This window comes from Toxotes jaculatrix, chromosome 16 (genome assembly GCF_017976425.1).
Source record: "Toxotes jaculatrix isolate fToxJac2 chromosome 16, fToxJac2.pri, whole genome shotgun sequence".
Taxonomy (NCBI): Eukaryota; Metazoa; Chordata; class Actinopteri; family Toxotidae; genus Toxotes; species Toxotes jaculatrix.
Window position 1 is genome coordinate 13,068,691 of NC_054409.1, and position 14,419 is coordinate 13,083,109.

At 40.5% G+C, this 14,419-nt stretch overlaps 1 protein-coding gene across 1 annotated transcript in view; it reads left to right on the forward strand.

The window, feature by feature from the left end:
- Positions 1–14,016, forward strand: part of si:dkey-112m2.1 (transmembrane protein 132C) — a 125,211-nt gene extending 111,195 nt beyond the window's left edge. The window contains exons 6-9 of the mRNA XM_041059133.1: positions 1,712–1,920; positions 5,719–6,019; positions 12,138–12,329; positions 12,934–14,016. Of these exons, the coding sequence (XP_040915067.1) occupies positions 1,712–1,920; positions 5,719–6,019; positions 12,138–12,329; positions 12,934–14,016 (1,785 nt within the window). The remainder of the gene's footprint in view (positions 1–1,711; positions 1,921–5,718; positions 6,020–12,137; positions 12,330–12,933) is intronic.
- Positions 14,017–14,419: the final 403 nt, after the last annotated feature.

A 14,419-nucleotide genomic window follows, 5' to 3' on the forward strand; every position in this document is an offset into this window, starting at 1 on the left:
TAGATCCAGTCAGGCTGCTTCACACTTTTGAACATTTAATAACTGTAAGGAGGTTTTTCTTGTAGAGGCTATTGTAAGCACCAAAAATATTATATTATTTCTTTCCCTGCCAATATCTGTATAAGTCTTATGTGAAGACAAGACACATGTAGGGCTGCAACTGACAATGTCACTGTTCATTATTCTGTTAATTTATTTTGTCTTACAATTAATAAATTGTCTGTCTAAACAGTGTCAGAAAATAGTCAAGAAAACGTCCATAAAAATGTCTCAAAGCTCAATATGACATCTTTAAATGTCTTGTTTCATCTGATGTATCATCCTTTAATGATTGACATAAATGATTAATCATCAAAATTGTTCCCAATTAATTCTGACAGTCAACTATAATTGACTAATCAAAAGATTTCAAACCTAATCCCCTGAAACACTTTCATATTAGTTTTTAAATCCAGAAACCCAACAACCACAAATTCATTAAAAGTCACTATATGACTCGCACTTTCACTCATGACTGTTGATCCAATCAAACTGAACCTTAATTTAATTTATGACACTGATCATTAGAACAAAAGATCCAGTCAAAGTCTGAAATCTTCAGCCTCTTTAATTTCAGGAATCAGTGTCATTTCTGAAGCAGAACCTGTTCTCATTACAGGAAGACGGTAACACACATTGTAGTAGACTAACAGTGAGGCTGAAGGAGTGGGAGAGAAAGAGGAAGAAGAAACGAAAGAGGGGAGGAGGAGAAGAGAACTGACAGATAACCAAGCTGTCAGTTTTGTTTCTTAGAGAGAGGGGGGCTGGTCCGACATCGTGTGAAAGTAAAGCCGCCAAGCTATATGCAAAGAAGTGGCGACAGATGACAGTCTTCCTGTGACTGGTTTGTTATAAAGAAGCAACTGTCAGTACTGAAGACATGTGCTGAAATTATCAGTTGTGCCAGTCAAGCTTATGATGGTATTTGAGATTGAAATGAATTGAAATGTGAGTGATTACAAACAAAATTCGATGACAGATTGTTAAATAGATTTGGCTGCCACAAGGGAAAAAAAGTGTTTGATGAGGAGATTCTGGTGCTTTGAAGATAACGACAGACACTTCTGATGTTCCTGCTGTATCGTTTCTGTGTGTTGGAGATGCATCTGAGAAACCTTGGTAACTGATTGGAGTTGTACTTTATCCAGCCAATCATGATTCGGTTTGAGCAAGTGTTTTGTTCTCTATTTGGATGAAGCAGGTTTGTGTCTTTCCTCAGCTCCATCTGTTAAGTTGGACCAAAGTCACATTACTTGCACACATATTATGCCGCATGCACTTGCATTAAAGATGTAGCTGCATAAACACACACACACACACACACACACACACACACACACACACAGAGCAGACCTGAGACTTGAGGTTTCACTGAAGCAATGCCAAATCTTTCCACCCTGCAGCATCTCAGAAGAGGCTGCTGACTGAAAAACTGCAGCTGCACAAGGGAACAGAAGATAATCTTCCCCAAAGCAGTTAAAATGACAAAACGGGACTTCTACAGCCATGATAAATTTTAGAAACATTACATGTATAGGACTTCTCATACAGCATTTGAATACTTTATCATCTTTTGTTTAAGTATTCAGTTTGAAATTGACTGTTTCTTCTTTCATTGCGTCTCTGTGCCTGTCTCTCATCATGTCATCTAATTTTTCCCTTTTCTCGTCAGGTGTCAGAGCGATGTGACTATGTGTATGTCAATGGAAAAGAGACAAGAGGCAAGAGAAAGGTGATGCTCAACTTCACCTACAGTTTCCTGAGTGCCCAGCTGGAGATGAGCGTATGGATGCCCCGCCTGCCTTTGCTCATCGATGTAGCAGACCCCGAGCTCAGCCAGATTAAGGGCTGGAGGGTCCCTGTTAGTATGGGGAACAGGAGGTAATACCTGCTTGTCTGTTGCATCTATACTGTAGCACGCTGTGTTATGTATTGTTAAATTGACACCTGCTTTTAAATAATGCAAACACTACAGTACCACATCAGCAGCTTTGAGGGAGGTGTAGAGTACTTCCAACTCTCCACAGTCGACTAAACTCCAGACTGTGCCAAACCATTGGTCCTGAGGCAAAAAGGATATTGGGCCTTTATCCAGTGTGTGACTATATATCACACCACAAGCAGGCTTTTTTTAAAATAGTCCCAGGACAAGTCCAAATTTCTTTACTTAGGTCATTAACCTGAGGAGACTTTTAACAATCCCTGGTAAAATAAATGGAGGCTACAACAATTTGGCTTGTTGGTGCAGACATATGAGGCATAAAATGCATCTGCAGCTGCAGAGGTGGTATAATGAGTGTCTAATAATTCATTGGACTGGTCTCCCAAAAGGTACTTATACTGAATAAGAAATGAGTAATAATTTTGAGCATTACAGAGCCTGGACAAAGTTCCTGAGGCTGAAAAGTGACACGGCGCACAATGATCTGTGCAGTGCATCGTGAGGTGTACAAGACGGTCCTAATAAATATATTTAAAGTAGTGATTTTTCCTGTAATATGAATCCGGCTAATTAGAACAGAAATAACTGTATTCAAATGAAAATACATGCTCAGTGAAGCACACACTCTAATTTACATTTAATAATAGCTATTATCATTATTATTTCCTGTGATCATGCAGACAGTAACTATGGTGAAGACATGAGGCGCTAAAAGTGTGTTTGTAATGTAAAAAGGAATTAAATTGTCATTTGTGCCCCAGCGTTCACCCATTTCGTCAGAGATGTGATATCACATTCACGCATAATTTATACAGTGGAATGACAACAGTAATTAAATGATGGCGGCAGGTCACATATACGTCCTCTTTGTCGTTTCGTTAAGATGACTGAGTGGAGTCAAGTCACAGTGGTCATTTCTGAACACCAACACATAAGATAGACAATCGTGATGTGGATTCCTCAGACTTTTTTTTTTTTTTTTAAGTGACCAAGACACACATTAAGTAGAATATTTCACTGTTAAAAATTACACTTGTCAGTGATCTCTGGTGGACAGACTAACTAATACTGACACTTTTTCTAAATTCCCTCAAACCTAGTTTTGAATTCCTGTGCTGCAACTTAATACTTATCAGCCAACATACACAAAAGCACTGATATATCTGCTGTAAATTTACATCGGCCGACATATCTGCCTGTTCTAGCTCCAGTACTGGTGACTCAGGTTCAGTAGCCAATTAGGACCATCAGCATTTGTTTTAAATACAGCCCAAATGACCACTGTTATCTCCTTTTGAACATCTGTACATAAAACATTTTGGCAGCGCTTTACTCATCCACCTCTATTCTAATAATTTTTCATAACACTATAAAACAGTTGCACACAGTTATATGGACATTTTAAAGTTTAATTCATGCACATTATTTGTCAACAACTATAACTTTTACTATGGAGACATTTGATTTTATTACAACTGTGTTTTAATAAACTGCCATTCATTATCACCAGCGATTTCTAATGGGTGGCCACAGGACTTAAAGTTGTTGACAAATACATTAACACTTACAGTTTATCTGCAACCTCAACTACATTATAGTGTGTTCTAAACCATTTATTAAGTGTTCATATTTCATTTATCTATGCTAAATACGGGGACTTAAAGTAATGTGCTTCCAGTAAATTGTCAAACTACCATCATGCCGCAAAGTCACTACAGTGTCACTTCCCACTGGCCTACCACCCACAGGGTGGCACTCTAACACAAATACCCCCTGCTATCCATGACCGGTCACATCAGTCATGTCTGTCAAGTGGCTCACTGCATGAAGAACGGATAATATGTGAAGTTTATCTGCATATTTATAGCAGAGGAAAAGACAAAGAGACAAAGTTAAACCAAAAATGTTTTCTTGGCATCAGTTCATCAGTGTGTACGTGCTCCAACTATGCCTGCACTCATTCACATAAGCCACCTCATTACACTTTGACACCTTGGCTGACCTGTCACTCACCGCTACAAACATAACCTGACCTCATGTTTCTGTTGCCAGCCACAAATGTCACCTTGGTTTAGATTGCCGTCCCTTCACTGATGTAGAATAAGGGAAGCTGAGGGAATCGTGGAGGGAGGTTAGGAACTAAGCCAAGCCATTGGGCCACAGCATGTTAACCTGTCAGCCCGTTTTTCTGCCTGACCGGCCATGCCTCATTAAACCTAATGGAAACTGTCACTGTCACCCCCCCCCCCCCCCCAACCCCACAGCCACCTGACTTGTAGAGAAAGAGAGAGAGAGAGAGATGCAGACAGCAATCGAAAGTGTAAGAGAATAAAGGTGAGAGAGAGAGAGAAGCACAGGGAGAGAGGTGAAAAATAAATTACAAGAAAGTCATGTTAGAAATTGATGTGAGAAATATAGAGTGAGAGCCTGACTTGCAGTGTGAGAGAGAAAAAGAGACAGAGACAACAATGGCAATGCACGGGACAACAAAATAGACTTATCCTATACTGATAAAGAGTGATGGATGATGATTAGCAGATGGATAAGAGTGATGTACACGCCTAACAGCCATTGCAGTGTATCACTTCATTGTCAACATGGTCGTGTCGTTGGAACAGATCTATGTCCCAAGGCCGCATCTATGTCACCCATCATTGCAGATTCCGCAGCTCAGCCTTGAGAGCAAAAAATACAATATGTTGTTGTTTTATATGATGTATTATAGTAGCCAAGGGTAGTTTGTGTCTACAAGCAGTTTTAATGTATTTTTTGGAAAGAATAGGATCCTACAGTATTTTTGGGGGGTGTAGTAAATTCCCGTTTATCATTAAGTATGACAAACTGTCTAGAAAATACAATACAGTAGAGCACAACACAATCAATGGACCTAGAATGTCATAATTTCTAAGCTTGAGTTTCAGAAATAGTAACACTTGCGTCAAACATCTGCATGCCATATTAATTCTACACTGTCTTTCACTGTTTGGGTGTCTTGTGATGTTCACACTGGCACCTATTTGCCCTCTTCTATAATCCTTTGCAGGATATCCCCAATTTTGAACATAAAGAGTTTTTCCCCTTTCCTTCTTTTCCTGCCTTCTCCATTCTAAATGTGGGTCTGTTAATGTGATAAAGGGCTATATAAACTCAACTTAAATAGGAGGAAAAGAATAGGACAAATGTGTCGCAAAATTCCACTGCTGGGTTTGCGAACGTTCATTTGCTACAAAACGTATACTCTGAAATGGCTATATCTGCAAAGTGTTTGCCATGGGCCAAATAAATGGCAGACATACAGCAAAATATCAGCTGCCCTTTTAAAGAAAATGAGAAAGCAAGCACGGCAGCAGTTTGTCTCTGCAAGCTCTTTTAATGGATTTTTGAAAACACTGGGAGCCTAGGACTTTTGGGAGGTCGGCAAACCTGCAGCACAACAAACAGTGGAGGCTTTGACTGCAGTAAATACATCAGAGGGTTTAGACTTTGTGGGCATTAATGGTGATAAGAAAAAAAAATGAATTGCACTGAATTGTGATAGGAAAAAAGTAGAATTATACTGGTGTTAACCTTCAAAGTATCTGTTTCTCCTGAGCACTTCTCTAAACACAAAGGGCTTTCAGTACTTTTTACCTTAGAGACAAAAAGAGGTACACTAATGCCATCTCCTCACTGCTGTAAGTAATTGATTCATGCTTTACTCATTTGCCCCTCTTATCCTACTCCTTTAGGTATGAGAGGGTCACAGATGACAAGGATGATGATGATCCAGCAGACGAGAAAACAGAGAACGCTTGCGTGGCTCAATATCAGAGCACCACCCTGCGTGTCCTCACGCACTTCGTGGCAGATACCGGAGAGGTTAGAGGATCCACGGAGGAGGACGGGCTGGGCCAGCAAAACTTCCTCTTGGGTAGTGACTGGCAGGTGGAAGTGACACAACTGGTCAAGGATTCTCTGAGGGTGGAAGACCCCAAGGTTGCCCAACTACTAGAAGGCCAAGTTCTAATAGGACTGGGCGCCGGAACCACCAAACTCCAGGTTGTGCATGTCTGTGTTTGTGTGTGTGTGCATTTTGTGTGTGTTTTGGTAACCTGACAATTACTTGCACTCATTTCACCAATGAGTAGTGACTGACACATCCGTCTCTTCAACATTATTTTCAGTCGACACAGAGGCTGAAGCAGCTATTAGTAGGAGCAAGTAACTGAACGTTGTCACGTCAATCAAAGAAATAGGCTGCTTTATAAGTTATTACCTCTGTAAATCAACTTAGAACACCCTGTAAAGCAGCATCAGTTCCCATCACCAGTTTTCTGACTCAGGAAGATGACATCCCTTCTTAATCCTGCCCACAAAGCTCTGATTGGCTTGTTTTTGGTCTCTTTTAACTCACTGGTCTGGTTACAAAGCTCACAAATTCCAATCACATCAGTCCTGTTTCTTGCAGCAACAAGAATTTGTATACAGCAAAAATGCTCTGATGACCCTTCACGGACACTACCTGCCCATCACTAAGTAGCAGACAGCCAAAGGAAAACGACTATCTAGTGAATATTAATAATTCAAATATTCTTCACAGGGTTTGGTGAATACAGATACATGTATAAATGTATGTTCTGCGTCTGCTGGATACATAAAATAGGCAAACACATAAGCCAACTTCATAAAGAATAATATGTTTGAGCCTCTGTTTTTCAGGTTGTTGTTGAGCTCTTTTGCTCCCACGTGGCCAGACAAAATAATTCATGGAGCTTAAGTAATTTGCATGTTTAGACAGTGAAACTTTAAAAATACAAAGAGGCTGGAAGGATGCTACACACATCAAGAATGTGGAGTAAGAAAGAAAAGGTTTAGCAGTGGAAATGGAAGGGGTCACAAAAACAGCTACATTGATTTGCAGCACGGCACAAACACTTAAGCTCATCATGGGGTGACAGAGAAACATGCCTTCATGACACGTCTAATAAAAGCTTGGGCCTTGTGGTTTCTCCCTCTCCCTCACACACACACACACTCACACACACACACACTCACACACACACACACACACACACACACACACTGAATCCTGTTTATCTATTACAACAACCAGGTCCTTGCTCAGGACGGCACAAGTGCCAGCTCGCACTGTAAATCAACATCAATCTGGTATTTACAAAATAGCACAACACAGAAAAACACATTGCTGAAGCAATGGACTGGAATCATAATCTCCCTCTCCTTATTTATCAGTTGAAGAGCTGATAATGTGTAATATAGTGCTGGCTCACTGCTGGTCACAGCATGGTTTAAACAGAAGGAAATGCCACAAAGATCTTGCGTTAGTCTGATATCGATTAAACAGGGGAAAAAAAGGGAAACTGACAATGTGTGCAGCCATTTGTGATCATTTTACTTCAGAGCAAATTTACATCTGAGGAGTAAATGCTCTATAGGTCAAATTTCAAATTGGAGCTTAAAACAGACAGCCCGGTGAAATCGCACCAACACTTGCAAAAACCTCAAATGCTGCAAATGTATGAATGGATGAATGGATTATTTCATTCAGGCCAGTTCACTAGTGTACTAATGTGTGCATTATTTTACTTGTGCATCAAATCAAAGAATCATTTACATTGCAAAAGAGCAACGCTGCAAAGAGACATGCTGGCACTTTTCTAATGGCTGTGGGTTTTTTTGAGACAGTACCTTGTTGTTTTCCCTAGTTGGTATCAGACTTTGAACATGGTCACAGTAGCTGTTTGGTCAGTCATAGAGAATACTCTTAATGAGTGGAATAAATGCGCATATAGTGTACATGTAAGTGGTAAATATTCAAAAATCTTTTTTACTCCTCCTCTTACCACAAAATGTATTCCCATGTTTGCTCTCTCCATCACTTCCGTGATTTTAAACATAATCAATTAAGTAGACTAAAGAGTATTGACAATTGTGTTAAGGAGACAGACATTTGTTTGATTCAGATCAATTTTAGGTCCAATTTCAAACACAAGTGCTTTCCATTTGTTGACACTGCAATCCAAGTATAATCACTGCACTTAAAATGGACAGTTTATAAAAATACATTTTAACGCATAAGAAACATGTTGCAATGTTTCTCCGTGGCAATGAAGAAATATTTTCAAGTATGTTTCTGGTTCTTATCTACAGTGCAGCTTGATATAGATTTCACTTGGCAAATTATAATTGCTGTTAACTGTTAGAAGTTAGTGCCTCTCCCTTGAAATGCAAATTGCATAAATGAACATAAAGGTTAATTGTACCACTGAATGCAGTCGTGATTTGATCGTGAATGCTTCTACTATTTAATCAACAATTTGCACTCAAAGTGTCAGTTACATTTTCAGTCTAGCCTTTGGTATGCTGCTCAGGTGTTCTGTGGAAAGGTTAAGTCCTTCTGAATGAAAACATGCTCTTGATTCAGGACAAAGCTTTCGAGCTTAATCCAGAGAAATCATGTAAACACTTAGTGAAATAGACGAACCACGAGGGTTACGTGTTCGAGTGGCTTTCCTAATTTTCCTAAAAACAACACAGCCCTTTCCAATATTTCCTGTGACCTTTATTTCCCTTGTATTTAATTCATGCTTGATGGTTGTGAAGAAAAGCTACATTCCTCCCTTGATTGGCTCCTCCTAAGCATCTCAGCACTATTAAAAATACAGCAGCATCAACGCAGGGACACACTGGCCTTCCAGCAACATATGTGCTGGGAATGTTCCAGGATCTGACTCCGATAATCAGCAAAACGCAAATGATGTGTAAGAAAAACAAACATTTGTTTTGAATCTTTCAATATTTGGTCATATTAAATTTCTGCTCATCTACAGTATCTATTCAAACACTGTGTTGGAAAAATATAAATTCTTACCTACCTTTTTTATCTTTTAAGTGTTACCTTATTGTTGAATGGTGGTAGACTGATTTCAACAGTCTAATGCTTACCTGCAGTATTGTTGTGTTCATGGGCTGGTTGAGAGGTTCCAAAATCTGAGATGAGAGTTGGCTGCCACTCCACATGTCCTTCATGAGCTATGCTGTCACAGTCAACCCTGAAGACACACAATAAGCAAATATGGACATTGTGAAAAGGATTATGTAAATTGGAGAGCTTCTTTTCTCCTTGGTCACTGTCAAACATTCAATGAACATAGAGTTAATATGTGCCTGAATTTCTTAAGGCTTTAAATACATATTAGGAATTTTATTTGGATCAAACTATGAATAATTACACTTAAGGACTTGAATTTGACATTTAAATGGAACCCAAGGATTTCAAAAGGCCACTGAGGTATCAGAAGATTCCACAGTGGCCATATAATTGGTAAGTCGATCATTAATATACTGGGCTGCAAGTTCAACAGTGTGTCAAGAGAAAGGAATGAATCCCTTTAAGCGCCATCTTTCTGACATGTTATGGATAAGGTGCTTGCATGCAAAACACATTTTGCTATTAACCTTTGCAAAAGTGTCAGTATGATGAGTCAGAGAGACATGGTCTGGGCAACTCTGGATTTCATGCAATATTGTTGGGTGCGCAGGACTAGTTCCAGGTGCAAATGGGATTTTGTGGGGTCAGGTGGTGGAAGTCTTCGGAGATTTGGACAGAAATCATACAAGACAAGACTGACAGCTTAGAATAGGAAGGGGTAAGCCTGGAAGGGGTCTTTAATTGATCTCTGGGGGTGGAATGAGGCAACCCATAAACTCTGGAACTAGTGTGAGGAAGGGACTTGACATATCTGGAAGTCTGATGGGGGGGTATCTCACAAGTATGGATGTCGGGCGAAAGGCGGGACCTGCAATCTCTCTGATACGGTGAAGGAGAGATGCGACATTTCTGAAAATTGGACAAAGGACTCAGATAAAGGGGAGGAGAAGGGACCTGACCGCTTCCAAGAATCAATGAAAGGAGCCCTGACATCTTTCAGATGAGAGCAGTAGGAAGTCTGAACATTTGTTAGTATGTAATCAGGGTTAGACTGAAGGGAGTGTTGATCTGTCTGAGGAATGCAAAAAATGCTCCTGGCATCTTGTGGAGAGTCCTGTAGGGGATTTATAGATTGTGCATTCTGCACATCCTGGCATCTTTAAATGTGAAAGACATTACATTCTTGTCATGCTTGGAAATTAGGCAGCTCTCGTTAACAGAAGCTTAAACAGGACTTCTTGAACTGTACCCTCAGATACCCATTTACGTGCTTATAGTTCAGTAGCTTAAGTTGCAAGTTAACAAAGCATGTAGCATCATTTCATTTCATGCAAGTACAATGATGCTGGTTTTAAAATAACTGCCTGTACTGCAACTGCCTACTAAGGGTTGCAGCTGGACTCTTGCATAATTCAATTTTAGCAAGTCAGTTTGTCCATATTTAATTTCATAACAAGCCAGTAGGCCATGGAGAATGTCTAATTTTCAGATGAAGAACATTTTGTGCCATTGCTTATTTAGTTATTTAAAACAAACATAAAAACACTGAATTATTAGCATGGAAATCTCAGCAGCACAATCACCACCAGTCTGCCTTTTTAACCTCTGCCCACATCTCAGAGTAAGGGTTAAACCATATCTCGCGTTTTTTTGAAACTGCACTGATTCTAGCTTTGTTTAACATTCAAGGATATCAGTTTCACTGTGTGGGGACCAAAAGGGAAAATGAAAAGAGGTAAACCAAAGGGAAGAAAACAAGGAAAAGGGTTTGTACAAATGAGGAAGTGATCGGTGCTGACAGTTCATTATGGCTGGTAAATGTGGCCGTGCGGGGGCGGCTGGAGGAGAGACTGAAGCCCTAATTGGAGCGGATGGGAGGGATTCTCGTCTCATAACAATATCACAACAATTTACATGCTTACACCTCTGGCAACTCAGGGAGGTGGAGAATGCATTAGTGGGGAGGAGATTATAAGTTAGTTTATATAATCACGATGTTTCTTTATCTACAGGCCTTGGCATATATAGTCTCCATTACTAAATATAAGAGTCGAGAAAAAAGAAAAAGGACTAATTTTTTCATTTACATACATTTAAATTGACCGAGAGCAGTACAGGGAGACTGTCCTCCCAAGAAAAATAACAAAAATAACCACATTGATTGGTTCAGCAAATGCCTGTTAAATGTTTAACATCCAAAAACAGCCATAGTAATTACGAATCTTGGTCAATGGCAAAGGAGGAAGTCGACAAAGCCCACAGAAGGTGGACAGATGAGTCAACAAACAGACTTTAGCAAAGACTTTAGCCACTGCAAGTTTCCAATCAACAGTCAATGTTAGCTTCTTTTAACCATAACCACAATTGTTCCCTAACATTAATCAAGTGTTTATTATTGTAACCATGACAATAAATGTCCCCTAACCCTAACAAAGAAGTAATTCTAATCAAACTTAATAGATGAGTATCTGATTTTGCCATAGCAGACCACTATTCATATTCAAGTTTTCTGTCAACAGTCAACGTTTCTATTAAAGATGACCGTCACATTGTAACCATGACAACAAAGGTACTGGTACAACCAAGGTAGTAATTCTAACCCGTTTTTCAATCCTTAACAAAATGCTTACTATGACAGAAACTATGGTCTTTCCCTCAAGATAAATGACCAAACCATAACCATAGTGTTGTCACCTCATAAAACAAATTTATTTTTCCAACAATGTCTACAGATTCTGGAAAATACTGACAAATGATGTTTTTTCAATATGTGTATGTTCAGGAGGGTGATTACAAGTATAGAATAGGCTGATATTAAACATTAGACAGTGTACTCTGAGGAATGTATTTTTGTGTTGTCTTTAAGCCTTCAGTATTATATTACTGAGCTATAGGGTCACAACCCATAAGATCTGTTGATGAATGCATATGTCAATAACTGTCAAACAGTTATTGACAGTTTTTTTTTTGTTTTGCATACCATTGGAAACCCAGTGAATATGACTAAATTCAGACAAGGAACTACCGGGGTATTTCTTGGCTAACTAAAAGGGCAGGCTCCGGCTTGCACAGCTCCTGGATTGAATATTTTATCATCTGCAGTGACACCATTGTCAACAACAATGGCCACTGGCAAATCAGCTCTCCCTCTTAATCCACAGGAACAATGTCATCTTGGATCTTAATAGACTACCATGTAGTAACAAGTGTTTGCGTGTGTTGCAGGTGTTGTCCCCTCTGACGTCATCGATCCTGGCTGACAGGAGCATCAGGGTGCTGGATGAGAAAGTGACTGTGACAGAGCTTGGGGTGCAGTTGGTATCAGGACTTTCGCTGTCCCTGCAGCTCAGCCCAGGGAGTAACAGGGCCATTGTTGCCACTGCAACCACACAGGAAGTCAGTGAATCGCTCAAACAGGTATGAGTCCACGATATCAAAATATTTTGCGACATTTAATATTATATTTATATATTATTAACAATTGTTCTTTAGTCTGTAATAAAAGGAGAAAAGTCCTTATCTTTAATTGTACTAGCACTGTGCTATGCATTGTAGTACACATGCACTGTGCTTGGATTACAAGTTCATGGTTGGATCAGGGTTATTATGGAGTCTATGATACTCCTCGTAATTTTTCTTTTATAATTAATTCACTCCTGATATAGTGAAGCCATCTCTTTGATTTGCATATCCAACCACTGCACAGCTCTGTTGTTACTGTGATTATAATTTCAAATGGAGGAAGGCTACTGTCTCTTCCCTTGGAGAGAACAGAATATTTGGCTTTCTGGAGAATAGTTTCAAATCCTCTCTATTCGATTGTTTCAATGAGCCTTTCTACTGTAATTAAGGCTCACTTTTACTTCCACCATGTTCCTCTGCTCCCAGTCATCTTTATGCATTAATAGGAAATGTGCAAATTACTGTTTTTGGAGTTACTTTCAGGGTTATTTGCACACTGCCATGGTGCTGTTGTACCAATTTCTGTTTGTCTGTGTGTCTGATTTCTTTTTTTTTATAGGAGTCCCTCATCAGTGCCTGGCTCCAATTCAGTGATGGATCCATGACTCCTCTTGACAACTACAACCCTGCCCATTTTATTCTGGCAGCCACCTCTTTGGATGAACAAGTGGTGGCAGTGCAGCGCAGTCCAATATGGAAGTGGCCCATCATTGTTGCCAAGGGCGAAGGTCAAGGTTTGCTGGTGCGTGTTGAAATGAGCCCGTCAGAAGTGTGCCAGAAGGGCAAGCGACGTACTATTTTAGCCACTGGAATGGCAAACATACAGGTAAGGTTTGGTCAGCCAGAGGAGCAATACATACAACCAGGAGATAGGCGCACACGGCCGGACCCTCCATATTATGGTGGATCTATCTCTGACATGGAAACTGGGTTAATCAACCGTGGAGCCACTACGATCAGGGGCCATGTTCCAGTGAAGCCTAATGGGGGCCGTCTATCAGCAGACAGTGGTGCAAGAGTCCCAAGCGAATTCTCAGAATATCCAGACCAGGCTGAGCTGCCTCGGAGCCGCAGCACTGATGAGGACTTGTTGCCGTCTCGCCGAGGCCTGACAGACCTGGAGATTGGTATGTATGCCCTGCTGGGAGTCTTCTGCCTGGCCATTCTCGTTTTTCTCATTAACTGTATCTCCTACGCATACAAATACCGTAGCAAGCACCTATCCCTGGAGGCCCCAGAAGCAATGCCCCACGCCCACGACTGGGTTTGGCTGGGCCAAGAGGAGGGACTATGCCTGCAGCAACAGCAGCAGGATGAGCTAGGCGGCACCCTGGAGGAAGGCAGTCAACTCTTAAACGGAGGCATCCAGCGTGGTAATGCTGGTGTGGGAGGATGTAGCTCGAGTGGGAGGGACAACAGGAATGAGTCACTTAACTCACCCACCACCAAAAGAAAGAGGGTGAAGTTCACCACCTTTTCCAACGTCAAGTCCAGTAATGGATGTCCTGTGCTCAGCCCACTAGCACTAGTGCAGACCAGTGAGATAAAATGGGTATGTCCGGACATTGAGCTTGGGGACTCCAAAGATCTTAGGAACTACATGGAAAAGCTGAATGAGAATGCAATTAAGAACATTGCATAGGGGGTACTGGGTGTTTTCAGTGAACTAAAGAGAAACTCACCTGAATGCCTTCAGAATAAGGAGTGAATGAAGACTGGAGGAAGGAAAAGAAAGAGGACAGAAATGAGGAGGGCGGAAAACAGACTGGAATTACTGTTAAACTGTACCTCACCAAAACAACAGGGTAGTGCGTTCAGCCTCTGACAGTCAGCCTCTTACCATGACAGTACTCAGAAAGGGTCAAGAAACGGACTACCACAAGACATGATTTACCACGCCACAGGATATGTAGGTTATAAAAAGGGGGAAATGTGAACTTGATAGTTGTTGCTTAAATTAAATGTTTGTTCTTTGTCTTTAATTGAAGTTCAGTTTCCTTTTCTATGCGCCATGTACTTTGTTTTATGTTTACTTTTTTTAAAAA